General features: G+C 37.6%; 2 protein-coding genes across 8 annotated transcripts in view; one reads left to right on the top strand and one right to left on the bottom strand.

The window, feature by feature from the left end:
* Positions 1-4,668, bottom strand: part of usp7 (ubiquitin specific peptidase 7 (herpes virus-associated)) — a 40,273-nt gene extending 35,605 nt beyond the window's left edge. For 2 of the 7 annotated variants that reach the window (XM_079835199.1, XM_079835200.1), the window contains exons 1-3: positions 2,792-2,898; positions 633-737; positions 351-549 (exon numbers count right to left, since the gene is read on the bottom strand). In XM_079835199.1, the coding sequence (XP_079691325.1) occupies positions 351-549; positions 633-675 (242 nt within the window). In that variant the 5' untranslated portion in view covers positions 676-737; positions 2,792-2,898. Of the gene's footprint in view, positions 1-350; positions 550-632; positions 738-2,503; positions 2,743-2,791; positions 2,899-3,138; positions 3,289-3,718 lie in introns of those variants that run through there. The other 5 variants (XM_079835195.1, XM_079835194.1, XM_079835197.1 and 2 more) reach the window with 5 other exon arrangements.
* Positions 4,669-7,049: 2,381 nt separating this feature from the next.
* hapstr1a (HUWE1 associated protein modifying stress responses a) lies at positions 7,050-13,885 on the top strand. The gene is made up of 4 exons (XM_079831484.1): positions 7,050-7,501; positions 8,954-9,034; positions 9,134-9,409; positions 10,739-13,885. Exons 1-4 carry the CDS (start codon positions 7,306-7,308, stop codon positions 10,981-10,983), a joined length of 798 nt encoding a protein of 265 aa, XP_079687610.1. The 5' UTR covers positions 7,050-7,305; the 3' UTR covers positions 10,984-13,885.
* The last annotated feature ends 11,362 nt before the right edge of the window (positions 13,886-25,247 follow it).

Genomic DNA, 25,247 nt, shown 5'->3' with positions numbered 1-25,247 from the left:
TGTTACTTTTAGGTGTAATAAGCCTATTATATCTGAAAATAAATAGCAGTTTAATACCTTTGTTGTTAATTGCAACCGATATTATTTTGTACCAAATTAGAGGGTTCTCTGTATAGTTTGCAGCATTATTTTGGAGAGGTTTCTTTTCCATAAGAAAAATCAAAAATCACCAGCTGAGAAATTTACTATCGGTGAAGCTCTACTTGTATATTTAAAAAGGCAAATATTAACATTATATATATATATATATAAAAACTTTACACAGAGAAATGGAGAATAAATAAGTCCATTAATTGAAGGTCATCAGTGAAATCTCTATACTAGAAAATGTAATGGCAGTGATTGCTTACGTAGAGTCAGACTCAGCATTGCACTGAAGGAAGAATCCAACACTCTTCTGGTGAGGTCTGTCTGGGTAAAACCGGGGCATCACCATGATCTTCCAGGGCAGATTTCTCACGAAGCAGGGTGGGCTGAGCACAGACTCACTCAGCCTGCTAAAGCGCTCCACCACAAAGCGGAAAGTTGCTTCAGAGCGCCAGCTCGTGTCTGTTATGATGTGTTGTAATAAATAGTTAGAACTGCAGATGTACTTCCATTCATAACTTGAGACCATGCATTATGTTCCTTACCATCCTCCATGTCCTCCTCTGTGTTGTTGTGTCCGTCAGCCATAGCCACGTTCCCATTGATGACTGGATTTTGAGGAATTCTTGGAGGATCATCTGGGTCCCCAGCTGACAAAAAAAGAAAAAAATGCAAATTTCCTTGTCAATTGTAATAATAACGTAAAAAACACCAGGCACATAAGATTTCTTGCAAGCTCACTGACTATGGTGCTACGCAGATCCACTGTGCAACAGGTACAGAGCATCTTTCAGCAAAACAAAACAAAAAATGATTGTAAGAATTACGTATTCTCACATATATTAAAGTGTTCTTTTTTTATTATTTAAAAAAAGCATGTTAAGCCCAATTAAAAACCACTGAGAACTGCCAGTGACAAAGCTAAATTTGCATCTGTAGCCATCGAAGACTCTATTGCTATAATAGAACATAATTGTGTTTCACATTGAATCCAATTATATTGAATAAAAGCAAAAACACAGCCAATGCGCACTCTTTATTCATAATTTTGTTGAAATTTTTAAACTTTTTTGTGGTTCAGATCGTAGTGATTCGAGTGCACCTGAAATCTTAATAATGACTACCCAGGTTGGACTTGTGCTGCCTTTACATGCTGCTATCAATTTTCATAAATACGAGTTTCCTAATCAGAAATTGGATATGAATGGCCTCACAACAAATAATTCACATCGAAGAGATACCCTAGTTGGGGAGGCCAGAAACTGTAAACATGGCAGAGTAGAGAACTATTGCTGTAGTGAGTTTTATTCGTTTTCCCCTCAACATCTGCATATCTAAATAACCATTTGATGCATATTGAATGTATACGAGACAGCAGGCATTTAATTGACCGAAACAGAATCTCGATAGCATGATGAATGTATACAACCAATCAATGTTTATATGGTTATCAGTGTATGAAGTCCATTGGATATTGACAAAATACACAACCAATACAGTTTATCCTCAAGAAATAGGCAAAAAAATGAATCAACCTCCACGATTCCTATTCTTTCCGACAACTTGAATGCAACAAACTTGCAATTACGATTTCAAAGAGGGAAGTAAAACAAAATATTCTGATAACGCATGAAGGCAGCATAAAATGAGCATGCAAGACAAAACAAACTGGTTCTCTTCCTGCCTATAAGTGAAAAATATGCAACATGAGACAGACGTTTTGCGTTTTAATGAGGGCTGGATGAGTGAGACTAAAAACAGGCCAACCTGCATGCTTCATATTGGTCATTTGCGTTTGAGTTGCGCATTCTTAGGCCTTCGTGTGGCGCGATATGTTCATGTGTTGAAAGGTCTCAGTGCGGGTCTCTGGACAGCAGCATCAGAAACGCCCCCACACGTGCACTGCAGAACTTTGATGAAACGCAGCGCAAATTTTAGCGTCCGAAATACAATGAGTATGAAAAATCACATTAATGTTCTAGAGCCTTTTAAGTGGTATAACCGCGATCGCGAGTTGGCATGAGCCAAAAACAGACATGCAAGCCGTAATCATTAAAAATGGCGAGCGGTACCACAGCATGACTCGTTGTACAATGAAGAAGCAGAAAATCCCCGCGCGCAGTTGGAGGATCCCCACGCGCTGGCCTTGACGCAGACATTACGATGTCTAAAACACATCACGTCTTAATGTAAAGCTTGCTGCATAGGTACTCCCACATATTAAAACAAGAATAATAAGGGTGTCGTTGAGAAATAGACGCTACATTAATGAGTCCATTAATGTGTCGATTCTCTCGTTCACCCCCTCCCCCTCCATTCACATTTAGCCGAGCTGCTAACGTTTCCCTCCGCAAAACAAGCTCTTATTCCGGGCAAACAGTGTCATCCGACACCATCTAATGAGCAAATAAATTACTTGGATCGCGGATCCTTTGGTGAGCCATCATGTGCCGCGGGCCGCGCAGTCACCCAGATATAAACAAACATACGCAAGCAGGCCTCTCACGAGTCTGATCTGTGCAAAATACAGTCCACCATCTTGAAATAAAACTGCCATCCACTCCCCCTTAATCGAGCTGCACAACTTCATTTGCGGATCACATCCAAAGCCAATAACAACAACAACCGTAACATTAATAAGACATTGTAACAGCCGAATGCAATTTAGCCGATTAGATATCGCACCGAAAGCTCGTCATCTTACATGTAGTTCAGGAGCGAATTATAGTTCAAAATGGTGCTGTTGTCCAGCAATCATCCGGTGATGCTGTTTATTTGACTCCACTAGCACTGAGCAGTCAAAAACACGGTGGCGGGACACGAGGATTTGCTGACTACGGATGAAAGCCATTCAAATGAAGCCGCAACTTGTTTCAGAAATGTCTAAACAAGCAGATGTTCTGAAAGGTCACTAAACTGACCGATTAAACTAGTAAACTGGGCGAATGCCCTGTTTAATGCGCTTGTCAGATCACATCAACAGCGAATCCTTCTCTGTCCTTTAAATCACAACTCGTACCACAAAAAAACAACAATATATAATTGACTTACGTTTATCCATTCTGCGTGCGAATACGGTTTCGTCCGTCTAAATAACTAACTTAGCTTATGTGAACATTTACCCCATAGTGCTTTTCAAAAGTTCCCCACAGAATCTACAGGTGTAGCCGAGGGGCTCCTTACATAACCAGATGAAAATCTGACACAGTTTGGTAGATAGAAAGGCTTAAAGATGGGCTGCGCCACGTTAATGCAGGCAGTATATAACGTAGCCAAACGCTAATAGAACAAAATCCACCTCGCGTAACGGTCACCTAAACAGTACAATTTAAAAACCAACCGTTATTGGGTTTCTGATAACAACGCGGCAGTGAAATAGAACTCAGATGATGAGGTAAATAAAAAAAATGATGGACTTTTTGCTGACTAGCTAAACTCATCATGCAGCGAGGTAACGTTAACGGTTAACGTTAGCTGCTGGCTAACAAGCTATTGGGGTCAAAACATGCGACAGAGTGGTTTGCTAATAAACAGTTGGCTAGTTACATACTGGGTTTAATGTGAAAATGTTGGCTGTGATATTTAATTAAAGGCTGTGAGCTTTTCATTTTTGCTCGAGGCCTTGACGTACCCTCCATCTCCATGTCCTCGGGCTCGCTGAGCTGCTGCTCGCCGGCTTTCTGCTGCTGCTGCTGCGTGTGATGGTGGTTCATGTTGGCGGCTGTTAGGATGGGAATGTGCCTGGGCTCTTTGTCTCCCTCGGGCCGGTCTGATGGCGGTTCCGCGGGCAGAGGCTGGTGGGGAGTCGGAGGACGCGGAGGTGGGGTAAACAGGTCGAGCCTTTGCGGCTGGGCCTGCACTAAGACAACCTCGGCCTTGTCTGCTGTCAGCGCCGGGGATGGAGGAAGGGAGGCCGGTGGGGGAGCAGGCAGAGAAACGCGGACGTATTTGCTCGCTATTCGCCCAATCTCGGCGCCTGTGTGAAGGGATTCTAACGTTAAGGATAGTCGGTGGTAGAGCTCTGGCTTCTGCTTCACGAAGGCCCGATGAATGAAACCCCGGCTTTCCCCCGTAGAAGTGCGGGGCGAATGCAACTCACAACAACCTGCAGCCGGGGAAAACACAGATAGCCCAGCTGAAGCTAGCAAAAGTGATAAAACAAGAAACAGCGCAACGCATGCGCCTCGGAGAGATTATTTTAAATACAACTTTCCCTGCAATATTTCCAGTCCGTGTGCTCCTCCGATTGTCCCTCTTCTAGGGGGGAGCGAAGAAAAAACCTATCCATTCAAACCAGACTCTAATGTGAAATCGCACTAATTTAGAAGTTTAAACTCACAAAGATGTCCGCGTTTCGCCTCGCCGCTATTAGTGAAACTAATCTGAACACCTAACGCCCAATTGCACACTGAAGCTGCATCCCAAACGGCTATTCAAACGAGAAAAGATAATTTTGCCCGGTCACGGCCAGAGCCTCTCTCACCCGCTCCCGTGGTTTATGGTGTTCAGTTTGAGGTAAAACTCAAAATGGCGGTCGCGCTCCTCTCTGAAATGTCACATCCGCATGGAGATCCAAACAGTGGCGCACACCGCCAGCGCCATAAACACAAATGCTGCCTCACACTAGTTTATTGAAACTTTTCTATATTTTTAGTTGTTGTTTCATATTTAGTTTTACTGACAGCAGCATCCAGGTTATGCAGTTATGTGGGTTTTGTAAAATTACGGAATTGTGTAGTTGCATTTTTTCAAAAAAAAAAAAAAAATAAAAAAAAAAAAAAAAAAAAAAAATATATATATATATATATATATATATATATATATATATATATATATATATATATATATATATATATATATATATATATATATATATATATATGGCCAAAAAATATAGATATAGCAAAATTCGCTCTTTGATTCCTCTTGAGACATGGGACTTGAGAAAACACTTGTCCTTAGACCATTGCAATACTTTGTCTAGGTCTGTATTAAACGTATGAGTTTGTTTTTTATTAATTTTAAGTAATTGTAAATAAATAATTTGAGATAATTTCCCTCATTTTAGCCATCAGGCTTATATCTACTGCATTTACATCTGTATTATGCAAAATACACTGTCAACAGTAAAGATTTATCGTGATAATTTATTAGATCTCATAAAATAGTTTGGAAACCACGTCAATTCATTCTATGAAGTTGGATTATTCTAATAAATATTATACATTATTATTGTGTCTGATAGTGTTGACCATAGAAACATCTAGCTGATTTCTCTGCCATTACCATGGTGTTAATATGTTCAGTCCATTTCCTTGTACAACATTGTAAGGTCAATATGGGAGGTGTGTGTGAGGGGGGTTTGGGAGGTGGAAATATTGGCAAGGAGGACTGCATGGGTCCTGCATAGTCATTCATGTTTTGAAAATGTCACAGAAAACTCTTCTCTGCAACTAATCTGAAATAATAAAAAAAAATAATGCTCTATATTCCGTAACAAGTAACGACTGCATGTCTTATGGTTGATAAATTAACATGAAGGTGTTTGTGTTCTGTTTAAAATACTTTTATTCTCAGCCAAATAAATTTAGACAACACCAATTCAAGTGCGCAGTCTTATCAGTATCCTTCGATTGACTTTTGCTCAATGAAGCTCCTTTTGTTTTTAAAGAGGAAATAATTGCTTGATTTCACAATAAAATTTAATAGTAATTCCCTAGAGGTGACTGTGCATTAATACAATTGTTTCACACCTGGAGCCCTTCAGTGTCCTTGCATTTGTCCTAGCATATTTTCTATATAAGTGTGTACCTGTGTGATAGCATAGCACATTCATTACTGTGGTCTATTTAAAAAAAAAAATGAATTTGTCAGCTCAGCATAAATGCAAACAAAAGAGTTGAAATGTGTGGAGCTGAATTTGACAGCTGTCCCCACGTTATGTTTAATATTAGGCTACATATCTTATTTAACAACATTTGTACACTGTGGGTCAGAATGCAATAGTGAACTAATTGTTTACAAGACTTCGTACAATCCTAGAAAATATTTTCCACAGTTTATATACTAAATAGGATGGGATTTCCTTTAATAGTTAGGAATTTTACTTCAACTTTCATCCTGTTCATGCGGACATTGTAATTGTGCTGTAATATAACAGCCATCAAACCTTTTTACATAGTATAAGAGAAGAACTTAGGCCGGTTTTAATTTACATTTATGCATTTGGCTTTGCCAAAGAAACTTTGCATTCAAGGTGTACATTTAATAATTTTATGCATTTCGTTGGGATCAAAACCAATGACCTCTGTGTTGCTAGCGCCAGGAATGCTATAAAGTAGCCTATATTTTGAAAAGATTTTCAATGGCATTTACTACAATTGCTTTTAACACTAAGAGCTTACATCTTCAAACTTGCTGCCTACAGGTCTGAAGTGGTTTAGCCTACTCTCAATAACACCCACTTGCTCAGAAATGTAATCAAAGCATTATTTATAAAATCCTTGTTTGAGCAAAATTCACGCTCTGCAAGCATATCTGAGCAGATTTTGAGTTTCCAGCTAAACCTGCATTGTTAAATTTACCTACAAGAATGCATATGTGGGTCAAATAAATTATTTGCTTTAAAGCTAATGTTAGCATGTAGCACGACATACAGTAAGCCTATATTAGGCGTTAACTGTTCTTCTTCTTTGTTTACGGCGGTTCAGTTATATCATTTTCAAGTGGTGCTCCTTGCAGAGCCAAATGATAAACAGCCCCCCCCTCTCTGGACCTAATGGGTGGAGCTCAACCTAATTAGATTTAGGGATAGGGTAAGGTTAGGGTTAGGGTTTGGCTGGACCTTCAAGCTCCACCCATTATGTCCAGAGGGGGAGCTGGACGTTATGCTCAACCCACTGGCTCTTATGCTTTTGATACGGGCATGCGCAAAACAAGTGGGCGTGTTTTAAATATGATCCGCCCACATCGAGGAATGCGCAGGGCAAACGCGATCCTCTAACCGGGGTAGACAGCTACAGCCCTGGGTAATTACATTTCGGCGTCACAAAAGACAAAACATTTCGTTTTAATTCAGACCTGTAAGTCCAGAAATAAGGAAATTAAACGACACTGATCAGGTGTTGTGTGATTTCAAAAACGCGAATTAACCCACAAGAGCAAGACATTACTCTAAAAAAACGAGCAGAAGTTCACCGAAGTTTCTCAGTATTCATCATGGAGGAGAAGAAGGAGGAGAGCGAAGCGGAGATCCACGAACACGGACCCGAACACTGGTTCTCCAAATGGGAGCGCCAATGCCTGGCAGAGGCCGAAAGGGAAGAACCGAACGAGGAGGCGGTGGACCAGAACCAAGAGAAAATGTGGCATCTCTTCCAGAATTCCGCTACGGCGGTAGCGCAACTTTATAAAGGTCTGTGGGCAGAGAAAGAGACCCCGTAAGCGGCCCACAGACTTCCAGCAGCTCGGCTAAAAAGACCTTTCGCTTCTAGAAAAATATCACGTAAACTTGCTGTTTTTCGACCGAACCACACCTTTCGATCAAAGAATTCGTACCGGTATCATTTAGCCACTAAAGTAATTAAAAGCAGCGTTTTACGTTTGTTTTTGACCGTGTGAATTGTAATTAGCTTTAGCCGCGCCGGTCTGGCTGTGTTTGACAGTTTGTTCGTTGTTATTATATTGGCCTTGCTATTGCTAACCGGCTAGCCTGAAAGCCGGGTAGTTCGCCCTTTAATACGATATGTTTGTTCCTTTTCCGCTAAACTATCTGTGTAGGAGTAACTGGTTTTAAGTGTAACACATTTACTTTTTTTTAGTCTTATAAAATCACACCTTTTGATAGAGCCCTGTCGGTTAGTGAGCTAGCTTGTGTCCTATTGTGGCTGTTTCAAAACCTGCACTCAACTGCCGACCTTTGTGAAACATAACGTAGGCACGTTAGAAGACACTTATGTTGCTATTATATGCTGTTCAGGTTGGTGCTCACTAGGGTTTGAGACACAGACATTGTCTGGATTACATGAGTATCTGAACACGCTCTTAAAGGGATAGTTAGTTCACCCTAAAATGGAAACTCACTGACATTATTTAGTGGCTCTTATGTTGTTCCTAACCTCTATGAAGTTCGTGCTACATGTGAAACACACACAAAAAGAAATGTTAGGTACCGACAGGCACGGTCACCATTTGCTTTTGTTGTTCTTTCATAATCTGCTGAACTGATAAGTGCATCTTTTTCTTTAGTTGGTTATTATAAAAAAATGCTATAGTGTAAAGTGGATATTCAGTGTTTTGTTGAAATTTATTTATATATATATATATATATATGCACACATTTGTAAAAAATTAAAAAATGTGTCTGTGTTTAGAACATTATTTATTTTCCCTCTAAAAAAAACAAATATGCTCTGTAATTCTTTAATGAATATTGTCATTTTTTTCCCAAAACCTTGCATGAGTTTCATTTGAACACAAAAGCAGATGTTTTGACATGTTGGGTACCTCAGTCACCTTTCACTTTCATTGCATCCTTTTCCATACAGAAGTGAATGGTGACCTAGACTGTAGATCACTAATATTCTTTATAAATGTAGCAATAAATTAGCACTTTTAATGATTAGACGCATGTCTCTTCAAAAGGAGTATGGATATGGTTTAATCCATTGCAAAACCAGCTGAATTTGACATGTATTGTCTCTACATGGTTAGAAAACAACATTTTCCATGATTCCCTAAGTCTTATGGTGTAAAGGTATAACAATAGAAATCATGTCTGAATACTTTTCTGGACCTAATTTGTTTTAGTAATCTCTGTTGTCTTTAAGGTCACATGAGTGCCCCTGATTTTATTCCTGTCTTGTAGATCGAGTCTGTCATCAGCAAGGACCGTCATTGTGGTCTCCATTTCAGAACGCTGCAACAGCTGTGACTAATCTTTATAAAGGTATTAAAGATTTGGGTTTGCACATATCTAGTGCCCCACACTGTTGTTTGTCGTATAAATTGCATACATAATTACATGTGAATGTGATCTCTTCAACAGAGAGTGTTGATGCACATAAGAGAAGCTTTGACTTAGGAATTCAGATTGGTCATCAGCGACGTAATAAAGATGTTTTGGCCTGGGTCAAAAAGCGAAGGAGAACTATACGAAGGGAAGATTTGATAAGTTTCCTATGTGGTAAAGCGCCACCACCAAGGACTTCTAGAGCTGCCCCCAAACTGACTGTCATGTCTCCTAACCGACCGCCTTCATCGGACTCCGTATCATCTGTAGAGACTGATTTACAGCCCTTCTGTGAGGCCATAGCACTACATGGTAAATATCACTGCCCAATCATAGTTAAGATACAGAGCTGACTGAACATGATTATCATATGACATTGCACATTTGTGTCTCAACTTTTAGTGCACTGTGTAGTCTAGAAATTGTGGTTATTGCTTAAAATGCAATAGCATTAGCTCAATGTAAAATGTATATATTTTTCCTCCCCAGTACCAGTCAAAAGTTTGCAAACATTACTATTTTTAATGATTTTGAAAGAAATTTCTTATGCTCATCAAGCCTGCATTTGTTTGATGAAAAATACAGAAAATGTGTATTTTAATATACTTTAAAATATAATTTATTTCTGTGATGCCAAGCTGAATTTTCATCAGCATCATTACTACAGTCTTCAGTGTCACATGATCCTTCAGAAATCATTCTAATGATACTGTTTTTATCAGTGTTGCAAATATTTTTTTTTGCAACCTGTGATTACTTTTTTTTTTTTTTTTAGGATTCATTGATGAATAAAAAGTTAAAAAGGACAGCATTTATTCAAAACAGATTTTTTTAAAACAATACAAATCTTTACCATCACTTTATCAATTGGATACATCCTTGCTGAAAAGTATAAATTTCTTCCAACAAAAGAAAGAAAAAATTACTGACCCCAAACTTTTGAATGGTAGTGTATATTGTTATGAACTATTTCTATTTCAACTTTTTATTTTTCAAAGAATCCTGAAAAAAAGTATCATGGGTTATAAAAAAATATTAAGCAGCACAACTGTTTCCAACATTAATAGTAAATCGGCATATTAGAATTATTTCTGATCATGTGACACTGAAGACTGGAGCAATGGCTGAAATAAATTCTAAATCACAGAAATAAATTGTATTTTAAAGTTTATTAAAATAGAAAACCATTATTTTAAATTGTAATAGTAAAATGTTAAAAAAGATTAATGCCAGCATGTAAATGAGTATTTTATAAATAATATTTATGCATTTACATTCATGGTTGAGAAGTTGAGAAATCTGTGTTTGCTTTAAAAGATCATTTTCTCCATTGACCCTCACATGGTTCACGTACAAGGATTGCATGACTGTACCTTCCATAGTATTTTTAGAGTAAGATATCTGGTTGAAAGGTTTATTTTCAAGCACAGCGTGTCATACCTCTACAAACGTTGCAGCTCTCTAATACACTAGACACATAAAGACCATTGCGTTCACATTACCTACAGTTCTTACCATCGGTTATAGAGTATTTGTGAAATCACAGCCAGCGAAGCCCACCACAAACATGTCTAAAATGTATCATTCACTATTCATGGGTAGCGAATGTTGCATTGACACTTCAAATCTCATCTTTTCCAGGTCTAAGTGGAGCAATGGCCGGCATCAGCGTCCGCTCAAGCACTCCCGGCTCTCCGACTCACGTCAGCGGCAGCTCAAATGCAGGACGCAGACGGAATGGACTGCATGATGTGGACTTGAACACTTTCATATCGGAGGAGATGGCCCTCCACCTTGGCAGCGCGGGCACCAGGAAGCGGACCTCGGTCCAGTGCGCCGACGTCATCACAGACTCCCCAACCCATAAACGCAACAGAATGCTCTGAGCTCAGTTGTTGTTCTGTATGCTTTGTGCTGCTTGAAATAAAAGCCACTTAATCCTCAACAATTGCGTTCCCTCAAAAGAAAACAAGGAGCGCAGTGCACTTGCATATTGAGTACAGTATGGCATACGGTGGAGGCTAGTCCATAACGCTCCATGCATGTTGACTTGTTTTTGCGCTTACCACAAAATGAATCTCATCAGTCAAGTGACGTATAATTTTTTGAGTTGTATGATGCTGTCGGTATCCAGTTTATTGGAAACGTATTAACTACAAGATTACAACATCTAAATAGGCTGTTTTTAGTTAGTTGCGCTTCCTAGCATTGCCAAGCTAATAACTCGATGTTTGTTTTCCGATAATAATGTCGACATCAGCAATTTCCCATCAGCATATTTTTCTTTGCTCTCATTGAATGGAAGTTCTGTTGTGATCATTTTAGAAATGTACAGCGTTATTGGTCGTAATTGAAACTGCTGCTGATCTAAACGTTTGTGTGAGCTTGAGATGGTTGCAATAATGATTTTGCACTAATGCATTCAGCCAGACCTGTTGTTTTTGTAGGAACCATGAAGTCATCAATAGAAATGCAATGGAACGAGGCGTATGATAACACGGTGCAATTGTTGACATTTTACATTTCAAGGCTGTTGTGATTCGGTTTAGTGGTTAGGGGAGTCTTTGTGCTATAAGAGTGGCTTTCTCTTAGGAGAGGTATACTGAAGTAGAGGGAAAAACTGTGTCGTCTTGAAATTAAAGTCTCCTTTATGTGCTTTTCAAATCCAGGCCAGAGGATTTGGAGAGCTGCACATGTACGGCCTCGCTTTGTACTGATATATAGAAGTCAAGCTGGATTCTGACCCCTTAGAAGTAGAAATGTATGTCAATATGAGTCCCTGGGCGATCAGAGTGTGTGCTCCTTTGGTTCTGCTGGGCTGGAGCGGATGCTCTCATATATCACTCTTCATCTAACATTATGGATTTTCTTTTTGCCCTTGTCTTTATTTCTTGATATAAGATGCTTTATGTAGATTGACCAATTAGATGATATGATCCTCATGTTGACACTTCTAGATGAATGTGTGTTGGCATTTCAGAAAATGCTGGTGGTCGGGAATCATGATGTGGAGTGTATGTTCTGTCAAACCCCAATCAAACTGCTTTATGCAGACATATTCAGTTACCAATGTTTCAGAGAGTTTGCTTTTTGTTTCTGTAATATGAATATTGGCTATTTGGTTATTGATTTTATGATTCATTAGACAGACATTTGTTTTCCATATAAATGAACATCTAATATTGATTAATCTAAAAAAAAAAAAAATGTTTATCATTGATTGAATTGACATGTAAGGCATTTAATTTATTTAAAGGTCAGGATGTAAAGCTAACATTTTGTAAAAGTCATGTTGGAAAGTAAAATAGTCTAGGCAATCCAGAACATCATAATGAAACCACAGTTGCCATTTTTGAAAAAACAAGTTATAGGCTAAGTTATTAAAGTTACATTTGTATATTCACATGAAGTGTGTATGTTTTGTTTACAGTATTTTAACAGAATTTGTCAAACTAAAATGAGTCTTTAAATATCTATTGTGTCATAGCACTAGAATTTGCACATAACTGCTCATGTATGTAATGCATAGTTGTGAGTTTTGCTAAACTGTTTATGGGAAAGCCAGAGGCACAAGTGATTGCAAAACCTTCCTGACAATCTAAACCTTTACTTGATGTAAACCTATCGCACACAGATGGAAAATATTTCGAATCACTGTGATTCTTGTGAGTTTGGTCATTGGCATGGGCTGTATTTGTTGTGAAGTGCTTCAGTAACTGATGCTCAACTGCCCTCTTGTGGTAATTAATATACTAACACAGAAAATAAGTCGACATAAAGCAGTTCAGGGGTCTGTCTGAAACCATTTTATGTGAACAAAATTAAAATATGCAACAACAAAATACATTATTAAACGAACTTCAGCAAAAGCTAAAGTTCAGCTTAGTGTTTCATTGTTATATTGTACTATTTTAAATGAAATGATTTTAATTATATATGCCTGATTCCCCTATTTAAAAAAGTTAACTCTATAACATGAACCCCTTAACATAAACATTTTGAATGAAAGCTTAAACATTTGCATTTGTAAACTTTATAAACTACATTTGAAAAAAGAAGATATTTGGGTCCTATTTATACATCCTTTTTATAGAAAGTATCATCTATTTCATCATGGTGTGACTTATAGGAGTTTAACAGTCCAAAAAATTACACTGTAAAAAAAATTCAGGTCTCCTATTGAAAATGTTCTAGTGACCGATCACATCTACATTTTTCAGTTGGCCAAATTGAATTTCTGTGAATTGATGCAATTTAATTCACGGAAATTCAATTTGGCCAACTAAAATTTTTTCAATTGGAGACCGGATTTTTTTTTACAGTATATAGAACTTTGTTAATTCGTAAACTGAAATTATGAAAGACTGATAAAATACACACATAAGAGGAAGTAACTTTATACATGGGTGATTATAATTGCCGGTATTGGTGTCAAAGTCATTATTTTTTCCACCATTTTTTTTCAAATGGTTATATTTTTAATTATTCTAATAATTTGTTACTCATTGTCATGGATCACAAGATGTTACAGGCCATAAAATTATAATATTTTCTGTAAAAATCAATTATATGGCTGAAAATCAGGATTTCTTGTCCGATTTGTCCGTGTATTTTTCCCCATGATTTATCATTGTCAATATTTTAATTTACTTTTCTTTTGGTAATAATTCATTTATTTTATTTATAAAAGACCTACAAAGTCATCTACCGTATTCTACAACCTTAAATTGTTTAAAAATAACTTATACAAATTTTATAATCTTATAAAAATCGAATAAAACTGTCCATAAATCTTGCGTCAATTCTGTTACTGTACCATACTTTGCATTTAAATTGGTGGAATTATCTCCCACAACCATGTAAGATTCAGGAAATTATGTCACTTTCCTTCTTCATTAAATCAGTGTCTGCATAGAATAGGGAAACATGAGACTGGAAAATGTGACAAATGTGGTCTAGCAGAATCAGTAGAACATGTACTCATAAAATGTGATGCATATGAAAGAGCAAGATTTCATTTAACTCAAGCTTTAAGATAGTTGGGAATATATAATTTAATTTAATTCTGTTAGGAAATGGCCCAATTCAATCAAGAATATTTAATGAATTATTTATTTTCTTAAAAGAACTGATCAATAGAATGTAAGATACCATTGTAGTAGGTTTTTATTTAGATTTTTTATATTAAGTATATCTTCCCAACCTATCCAGTAGGTGGCGGGGATGCCCAATATAATTTGGTCTGCCAACCGCCATTAAACACCAGAAGAAGAAGAAGTCACTTTCCCTCACTGATAGGATCAAGATCTGTGTGAAAAAGTAAACAAAAAAAGGAAGTAACTTTTGTTTAGCAAGCACTGATTTATTAAAATTGAATATACTTTCAATAAGATACTGGAAAGTAGCCTACTTTAGTTAGTGAACAGTTTTTTTCCCACTTAACTTTTTGAAATGCAAAAATACTCAAATGATAGAATCACTCAAATGCTTAAATATTAGTGTAATTTCACCTCTGTCTCAGAAGTTAACAGCTGAAGAAGCCGTAATAATTTAAATGAAAGTAAGAGGGTCATTATTTCAAGAATGTAGGCTAATAAAATTATAAAATTGTTCAGCCGTTTGAATGCACAGGACATTTTCTTCATTAGATTTCCGAGCAACCTGATGAAACTAAGATGAATTGGTATCAGATGGTTTGGGTGAAGGGAAGGTCAACCAATTTGAGCTGTGTCCCTTCTGTATGGCTGCTTTACAGTTTGTGTGTTTAAAAAAAACAAAAAAATGTACAGTTTGTGTTTGAGAGACGCTGTAGCCTATTTGACGTCATGTCTTTGCACAGGGGAGTTTGAGGCTGATGAAGACTGCAGAAAACATAACACTGGATGGCGCTGTTAGCACAGCCGTGTGACCAACGGCAGAAATTGGAAAAGGGTAAAAATCCAATCCTCAAGCACATAGAAGGTTATATTCAGCAAGGAGATGAACGCAGTTCTATGACACAACGTGTGTGCATTTAAATGGTTATTAAAGGTGCATGTATTATTTTTTTTAAAATATCCCAAAACACTAGGCCAGAGTTGTATATTTAGTTCAGTTGAGTACTTACAATATCCTAAATGTTTCCAACTATTTGTAAATCGTGAAAAAATTGCTATTTTAACCAAGGAACCGGGACTTGTGAGGGAGTCGCCTGTCAATTGCGTCATATATGCGTTACCCTCGGTTTCCGATTTTTTTTAATTTTATTTTGCAGAAACTCTTTACTCTTATCGCACTGTGCAACAAGTGTCATAGCAGCTGCCGAGTGAACGCACAGAGTAACGTCAAAACTTAATTTTCAACACACTCAGATGTATCTAATATGATAAACAGAGCTGCGTTACCTCATAACGCAGCTCCTAAACTCTGGAACAGTCTTCCTAACATTGTACGGGAAGTAGACACACTCTGTCAGTTTAAATCTAGACTAAAAACACATCTCTTTACTATGGCATACACATAAAACACTTTTTCAATTAAATGATTGTTAGGCTGCATTAACTAGGTCAGCCGGAACCGGGAACACTTCCCATAACACCTGATGTACTCGTTACATCATATGATAGTCTCTCGGTTTTATCCCGAGGTTTACTGCAGTCAGCCGGATCCGGGCCGTATCCAGATCAGATGGTGGACCTGCGCCCAGACATGACCAACGCATGACCCTGAAGTGTCTGCAGAGACTGTGTCAATTAGACTCCCCTGAAACTGCCTCATCGACACGGCATCCTCAATAAACCCGTCTCTGGCGTGTTGCCTCCGATCCTTCGAATATTCCGATCTATTATGACCTCTGACCTGTAAAGTTTCCAGAATAATGATCATACGCTGTTTGTTAATTGGCCAGAGGAGAACTGCCCCCCCGCTGAGCCTGGTTTCTCCCAAGGTTTATTTTTCTCCATTAGGTCACCTGATGAGGTTTTGGTTTCCTTGCCACTGTTGCCTCTGGCTTGGCGTGCTCAGTTGGGGACACTACATTTTTCAAAATGTTTCAACTAAATATCGAAATAAATCTAATTATTAAACTAAATTAACCATATAAACTAAATTACTGATCTAATTACTGATCTAAAGCCCACACTGTCACTGTATGATAATTAAAATGAACTGATGACATCACCATTTTCTCCAGAATGGCTGGACGGCTGAATAAAATTGTTGCATTATTTTCCTGTTTAACACTGTAAAGCTGCTTTGAAAAAGCGCTTTATAAATAAAGTTGACTTGACTTGACTTGACTCATACTCATGACCAGAAAAACGGCAACTGTGGCATAATAAAAGTCCCGCCGGCGGCTATACCATAATAACAGTCCCGCTGCTTGCGAGGCGTGTGTTCTGCTCATAGACCGTAAAAAAATATGGACGATGCGACTTCATTATCTTCCGCTGAAGTAATTGAAGCCTCCGGAGGTCCGAATATGGCGCTGACATCTTGCGCAGATTTGGGACAGAGTCTGCGCAGTAGAGAGCAGGAAGTAGAGACGCGATATCAAAAACCCACCCACACTCTCGCAGATGAAGAACAATTCATTATGTCGGTGTGAAATAAACAGTTATGGAAATGTAGAGATTAAAGCTAAAGTTAAAGCTAAAGCTTTAATCTCCTCCCAAAAATCCAGAGAAAAGTCTGTTAGTGCCTCAGTAACAACTTCACTCAGAGAAGCCATCAATCTCAGCTGTCAATCAGGTCAAGACCACATGTCAAGATTCTGCGCTCAAACGCGGCGTCATCAAACTACGCCTTTGTTTTGAATAGGCAACCTCTAGTGGATGGAAAAGTTACATAGTGCACCTTTAAGCTCTCATATTAACATTACTGAATGAAGCAGAGCAGGACTGAGTGTTGTGGGAGCTGAACAAGGCCGCTGGAGCGATTGTTAATAAGAAGAGCGGAACACACGCCTCGCGAGCAGCGGGACTGTTATTATGGCATAGACTTGGTCGGCATTACTGGGAACGCCCACAAAAACATCATATCCGCTTATGCCGTGGGAGAAAACAATCCATTAGAATGAATGCACGTAGACGAGCCAGGCATTACGTAATGTACGTTGAAAAGGTCATGCCGAACGTGGGTGTTTAAAAGTGTGGAAAAGGGTTAGATTTTATTGTATGTTGAATGGCATATTTATTATTGAATTTATCAATGTTTTGTTAAAAAAGCATTTGTATTAGTCTTCGAACGTTCGCTTTGTAAACAATAGGGCGGTACTTCCGCCCACGTTCGGCGTGACCTTTTCAACGTAATGCCTGGCTCGTTGCATACCAGCTCAAGACGATCAATTGTGGTTAAAACATTTTTTTTTAATGACCGATCATTTTGCTAGAAAAGACCATATTCCTCAGGATCGTGCAGTACCATTTGAAGCACTTCAAAGCCCTTTGTAACTGCATTGATGTAGACGTTCAACATTTTGGTTGCAATTGAAGTACATTGTGTGGAGAAAAATGAAATGTTTTCCTCAAAAAACTTAATTTCTTTTCCACTGAAGAAAGAAAGACTTGGACATATTGGATGGCATTGGGGTGAGTAAATTATCAGGACATTTTCATTTTGAGGTGAACTCAACTAATCCTTTAAAATAGCAATTTTCTCACGATTTACAAATAGTTGGAAACATTGGGGATATTGTTTGTACTCAACTGAGCAAAATATATAAAATTGGCCTAGTGGTTTTTGGATATTTTACTGAAAAAATGTTGCATAGTGCACCTTTAAGGGGAAATAATAGCAAATAGCAGCAACATCAAGCATATAGCCTCATAGGCTATAGTAAGGATGAATTATATGAAAGTGCTACTGGGACATGAAATGGAAAATGTGTCCTTGTGGGAAGCAAGGAATAAAAGATGTTTACATTTCACCAATCATAACACATAACAACTTTTTTAAGCTCATATGACATAAGTTTGGCTATAGCCACCAAAAATCACACCAATGTTAAAACTATAGCATATAGGCTAACTAGTTATTTAGCACCATTATGACTGTCTGCCCAACAGTTGATCTGATTCAAGGGTAATCGGCTGCTTTGTGGGCAAATGGCAGATGTTAGCAAATGTTAATTGTCATTTAGCAGATGCTTTTTATCCATTGCGTCTCACTAATTGCGGTTACTGCCTACCCCTTGGAGCAACCTGGGGTTAAATGCATTAGCACATGGGAACAATGGTGATATTATTGCAGTAGCCTATTTCTCCACTTCCTGAGACACCCGTCTAGGGAATCAACAAGCTCTTTTGAGGGAATATGCATTGACTCTGAGCCCCGGTCTGGTATTTTATGCAATTGGTCATCGGCTCATTTGCCCTGCAGGCTATGTATTTTGCATAGTCCATTTTTACACTCCTGGTCACCCCAACAAGTTAAATTTTACATACGTAGATGTATAGATATGATATAGGATCATCTGTTGTACCTCAAGGTGGCACTAATATATATTCCCTGGTTGCCTTTTGACCTTTATTCTTTTGAAATTCTTTAGTATCTAATGCTTTGCCCAACACACACTCTTGAATTGTGGTCTAATCTCCATCTGAGCGGGTGTAAATGAAATATAACATTCTGTAGTGAATTACATTGGCTATCTCTTGTTCTATAACAGTGATGTAGGAGTGAAATCAGTATGTATCAGGCACCGACCATGAACAATTTATGAAACCCATAAACTGAGCCTGACAAGAAAGTAATACCGGGCAACAAACCGCATTTAACTTACTCATTTCACAGCTCATAGATCCAGATTGTGACAATGACCTGTGGCCATGTAATGAGGTCAGATATATCAAGCCCTGAGCACTTGACATTTATGAGATGTTCATGAAACTGTATTTTGGCCATGTTATGCGTGTGAATGAACAAGTGGTTGCTCATATAATCATGATCACTATCTTGAGATGTGCAAGTACATTCAAAATCAATAACTGCATCTGCACATTGAAATCAGCTCATTTTTAACTGTCCTAATATACAGTATCATATCCAGTTTAAGATGTTATGAAAATGTCGCTACAGATGCAAATAATCTTCATCACACATTTTCAGAAGCAGATTACTTTTTATTTCAAATGTGCACATCAGGTTTGATATTATTATTATTATTATTATTATTATTATTATGATCTGCATCCAAATTGGGTGACTTTTCAGCATAAGGGGACAGAGTTATACGTAGCTGTTTAATAAAGAAGAATAAAAAAAGAGAAAAGAAACAGAAACTCCCACCAAAAGCAATAGAGCTCCAGCAGCTTTATTGCTCAGACCCAAAAAATAAAGGGATATGAAAACAAAGCAGTAAGCGAATAAAGAAATTAATAATATGCTGCTGCTATTCAATGCAACAAATACCTCCTAAAATCAGAAGCAAACAACATCTGACTCAAAGCTGGCATTAGGCAAGGCTTTGATATATTCCTAATTCCATCGAAATCATTCGTTATGTGCACTGCTCAACAAAGGAGGGTACAGTCACAGAAGCAGAGGAGCCCTGAAGGTATAGAGCGCTGGGGACCATAGCACATGCTTTTCTGCATTAATCCCCATTTCCAGACATCAGGCTTTGACAAGTCTTCTATTTTCTTTCACTGTCTCTCTGAATTTAATGAAAAATGCAACATCACTTTCCCATCCTGAACTTCCTCGGCTTCAGACCTTAAATTATGGATGCTGCCCTCAGAGCTGATCTATGAGCATAAAGTGATGCACAAGGCATGAAACATTGGAGAACTTTTTTTATTATTTTATCTATCACATTATTTGCCTCTTTTGAGATGTTACGTGAAAGTCCCTGCATACATCAGACTAATGGAACATTCCAGATGAGTAATGTTACATGACAGCTTGTTCGGTGACAACAGACTGATTGTACAGAGAATTCATAGTGTAAATGCACTTATTCCCATGTGTGCTTATATGTGCTAACCTATGGTATCACGATCATTCCATTTTGATTCCCCGGTATTATTGGAGGAAGAGGTTTGAAAGACATTAGATTTGATGATATAATATAACACATTCTCCAACTCTCTAAGTTGGGTTGCATATAAAATAAAATAAAATATATACAATTTAATTACTGAAACATTAAAGATTAGATTAGATTGTAGTTGTATGCTGTATAACCCAATTGGCACTTAGCCCTTTAAAAATGCTGTGACTAAAGAGTCCACTATATCTTCTATAGAGTGCATGCCCTCTCTAATGGAAGGCTTGTCTTAGCCAATGAGAGTGGATGCTTGCCATATGAAATGTCTAAATTATTGATTCATTGGTTTGCAGCTCTTCTAATTGTTTTAAAAATGCATTACCTCCCATGTAGGGAATTTAGATAAAATCGAAAGTCTATTATTAAGAAGCTTTTATTGAAGAGAAACTGTGGGCTTATTAGTTTCTTTTGCTGTTTTGAGGGCATTTTTATTAGCTGTAGCTGAAAGAACAATACACACTCAATGTAAATTATAGAATAGCAATTTTTGTCATCTGGGGACGTGCTATGTTCCAAGACTTAGTTTATAGGTTCACAAAAGCTTGGAGAGAAAGGCATGAAGCTCGAAGTAAAATGCTGTCTGTTTGTTGAAGTCACCATGAAATCAAATATTTTATCCTTATTTTTTATGGAATATTGCAGTATTTATTATAAATAATTTATCTAATAAATGTATCCATTAAAAAAACAAAAATAATGTGCCCTTGTAATCTTTAATCAAAATAACTTCCCCTCCCACTTGCAGCGACATCTCTTGATCGAAAAACAACAACCATCCAATCAATTCCTGATGGACAAAATCAAGTTGTCATTAAGAACGGTCCACTCAGATCTGTCAATTTCTTTCCAGCTCAACCTATAGCGAGAGTTTGGGCCGTGGCTATTGTTGCAGGCTGAGCCAGAGGGTGTTTGGACGCTGTGGGACCGCATGGCTGGCGTGTTATATGGGAAAGACATTCAGCATTGGTTACAAAAGTACAAGCTAAAATGTATTGCATTAAGACCTTCAAAGGTTAAGCAGGTCATGAACTCGAAAGGAGCATTAGAATGCAACGTGCTACAATGGATGCTTTAATACAAAATCAGCATGCACCAGTTTAAAAAGATAAACGTTCCAGTTGATATAGTTTACTTTCTGATGTGTCCTCAAATAGTTATGGCACATCATGCTCAGTGCAGATACGTTGGTTGGGTTTATTATAAAAGAGATGCCCGCATTCGCTCTAGTGTTAGCCTACGCAATTGCTTACTCTTGACACATAGCAACAGCTGAAAGTATTCCTCGTGTTGGACCTTTTAGCCTAATTTATCTGTTGAGACAAGCCTTCACAAGCACCCAAAATTGTGATGTGATTGCACAACGTTTTTAGGAGGATGATCGTTGCGCTTCTCGGATGTCTCGCTCAAGTTTTCATTATGGTGTCGGACAGCTTTATCCCATAGGGTGGCTAAAATATAATGACACATCTTCTTAATTGGACAAAGTTGCTTTCATTTCAAATGAATTATATCTAAAGTGAGTCCACCGCAAGGGCCAAGCGGAGGGCACTGGATCGGTCAGCTTAGTGAATGGCTAATAATGTATTTATCCATTAGTCAGCAGAAATTACCCAAGCAAGACGACATTTTTGCATGCCAGCAAGAGTGTTGGAAACACCAATTATTTGTGGAGGTAATTAATGGACTAGAGGCCATCACTCGCAGGAAGACCAGCAGAGCTTGAAGGCTCAAAAGAGTGCTCTGATAACTACACAGTGAGAGAGACATTGCCATGCTGAGTGATTTTCATATTCACAACTGAATTTTTGGTTGGATAACAAGGTCCCAGAATTAAAGTCGGAGGTTATTAAGATGCAGGAATCGTGTCTTGAGTGCACTTTTTGAGAGAGGCAATGTTTTCCCTTGGTGATTCCAGTACTAATGAAATGTATTTTAAACAAAAGCAAAGTGGGTCAAAGAACTCTCAGTTCTTTTTGAGCCAGACTTTGATGCGAAATATAAAAGCTTAAAAGTTTTGACCTTCAAAATTCTATTGCTGCAGGTCAAATAATCTCCAAGGTCAACACAAACAGTGTTCTCAGTTCTACAGTTCTTTCACCTTAATTTTTGTGTGTGAAAATTACAAGACCCATGATTATTTTTTTACAGTGTAGTGCTGTCAATCAATTAAAAAAAATGTTTTTTCCCCCTGTAATTTATGTAATTAATTAATTTAAAAACATCTGCATTTTTAATATTTTTATATTGTAATAACTTCACATGTACTCTCCAAACTCTAAAACTGCTACTGATAATTAAAAGCTATATCAATTTCAAGTGAACTTAAAACAATCTTCACATAAACCCATTATAATAAATGTCATTTATCTATGGTCTTCCTACCCGTCTAACAGGTAGGAAATATACAGAAACTGAATAGAGAATGTTACATCACAATATTTTCATTCCACTAATCACTATAGGCGGGAAGGCGCCGAAACATTGGCAGGATACGTTATCCGTTGCCATGGTTACTTCGACAGTGAGACCGAGACAGCAGCTTGAGATTTGCTTGCATTTTTGAGATATGGCGCAGTTTCTTGGGAAGAAATTGAGAAGGAGGAAGCGGAAGGAGCGGTGCTCTATCGGGAGAGACTAAATAACCAACCCAACCACACCGCCAAACAGCGTTGTTTAGAGAAACTGCTTGACATCAACAACATCAACCCGTACGACCTGCAACTACAGAATAGACAAAAAACCCAGAAGCGCTACCACCTCTCACATACCCTGACATCGTCAATTACCTGGTTTATGGTGTCAGTGCCTACACAATGCAAGAGTTCAGTCTCAGTATCGTAATGGCTTCAGTAACATAATGTGGCTGTAGTGATCGCAGGGCGCAGGAAATTCAATAAGAAACTTTTTAGTTTGCAGGAGAGTACAGAAATGAAACTCATAGAACACTACCACACAAACATAAACAAGACTGAACAATGAACCGAGGGATTAAATACACACAGATTGATTAACAGAACTAAGAACAGGTGAGTAATAAACGAAACCAAAACAGAAATAGAATGTAACAACTGGTAACATTAGATTATTGATTAATCTGTGTTGACTTTTGACAAGCATTTGTTTATTTAGCTGGACATTTGACAGTCTGCTTTTTTTTTCTCACAATGATAAATCAAACATTTCATTACCAAGAGGGATTCATTATGAGAACATTGCAACAGATAAGACACCACAATAAAACACATTGTACATGTTTATGGGAGAAGGCTTAGCACTTTATAAGGATTGAGACTTTATTAGCAGCATGCATCCATCCCACATCAGACATTATAGGATTCATTAAAGCCCTCTTATTTCCCTTGAGAGGAGAAAAGCGTAAATATATTTGTTCTCATAGGGTGTTTAAGAGAAAGGGGGATCTTCTCAAAGCAATTTTCATACACTGTACTTCTATCTCAGCGTTTCTTGTATCATTATGTATGATTACAATACTAGAGGGTCTGTCAGTGTAAAATGAAAACACAGAAATTCTCCCCTAAGATGTTGATTATCATGAACATAGACTCAAAGAGAGCTGCTATTGTCAAAGAGGAGGTGTTTTCTGAGGCCAAACAAATACCAATTGCTTGTTTGTAATGACAGAGGTAGTCTTTTACTGCACAAATGTTAGTAAGAAGTAAGAAGTGCATAGGAAGCTGCATGGCTTGGATTTCTGATGGTTTCCCAGTTGATATTTTGATTCACATAGATTCACATTGTCCACATAGATCCTCTGCGCATTTTCTGGTTTATATATATATATTAGGGCTGTCAAAAGATTAATCGCGATTAATCGCATCCAAAAAAAAAGTTTGTGTTTACATAATATATGTGTGTGTACTCTGTTAATTATTATTTATATATAAATACACACACAAGCATATATATATATATATATATATATATATATATATATATATATATATATATATATATATATATATATATATATATATATATATATATATATATATTAAAAAATATTTAAAAATACAAAATTATATAATTATTTTCAAAATTTCAGTTTATTGAAAGTCCAGCAGCACTTCAGGTTTTCTGCCTTCATAGTCAAGTCACATCAGTGTCTTTCAATTGTGTTTTCCAGAACCCTGACTGGTTACAGATGCCACCATGGCTGACCAATTCACTGTTATATCGCTCAAAACAGCTTGTCCTCCGCATACAGGGTGGGAGCTCATTTGGGGTTTTATAGTCAGAATTTGCAAGCAGGATGTGATATCAAGACAATTGAGCATGACATGGGGTGGTATGCACTTTTTTTTCAGCAGTCCTGGCTCAATCCAGTTCAAATATCAGCGTAATAATAATAATAATAATAATAATAATAATAATAATGATAATTTAAATATGCAGACAAAAACATTCTTATAATGTTCCTGCAAAAGAAAACAAGAAACCAGTTTTTTGCTTAGGTAGACATACTGCAGCATGCAATTCAGTATTTTCAGACTTCCACATTTTCCCTTCTGCGCCAACAAACAAAAACATTACCACACGAGAGAGGTTAAGGAAGGGGTGAACTCTTTGGTACACTGCACAATTTTGTCTGTTTCTGCAAGAGGTAATGCAGCAAGCTTAGCACACAGAGGAAAACATTTGTATCTCATGAAAATGTAATGCTTTTTGTAGGTGCTGGTGTTGTTGTGGCTCTTTGCCAACTACCTTTGATGTCGCCAAGGAACTTCTAATTGCGTGCATGTGAAAGAGATGTGTACGGATGAGATGCATGCATGTAGTCACTCTGCTCTCAAAGGGATCTAAACGGTAAAGGTGATTGCTTCGAGCCATGCTCTGTTTATCACGTGTGATACCTCCTGCTGAAATACCTTAACACAAATGCTTAACCTAAACATTTGTAATCTTTGCAAATAGGGCTTAGCAGCTAATATTCTTACAGACAGATTTAGCCAAAACAAAACAAAACAAAACAAAACATAAAACACCCTTATTGGACTTTTTCTTCTGCTGTTCAGTTGTTTATTCATTCTAAGAACATTTAGGTTCCGAAAATATTACGGATTGATGATTATATATAGTTTGTGAGCCCCTACATTTCTGTGCCAC

This window comes from Gobio gobio, assembly GCF_949357685.1.
Source record: "Gobio gobio genome assembly, chromosome: 1".
NCBI classification, from domain to species: domain Eukaryota; kingdom Metazoa; phylum Chordata; class Actinopteri; order Cypriniformes; family Gobionidae; genus Gobio; species Gobio gobio.
The sequence above is the reverse complement of the archived record's forward strand: the minus strand, read 5'-3'. Positions and strand labels throughout refer to the sequence as shown.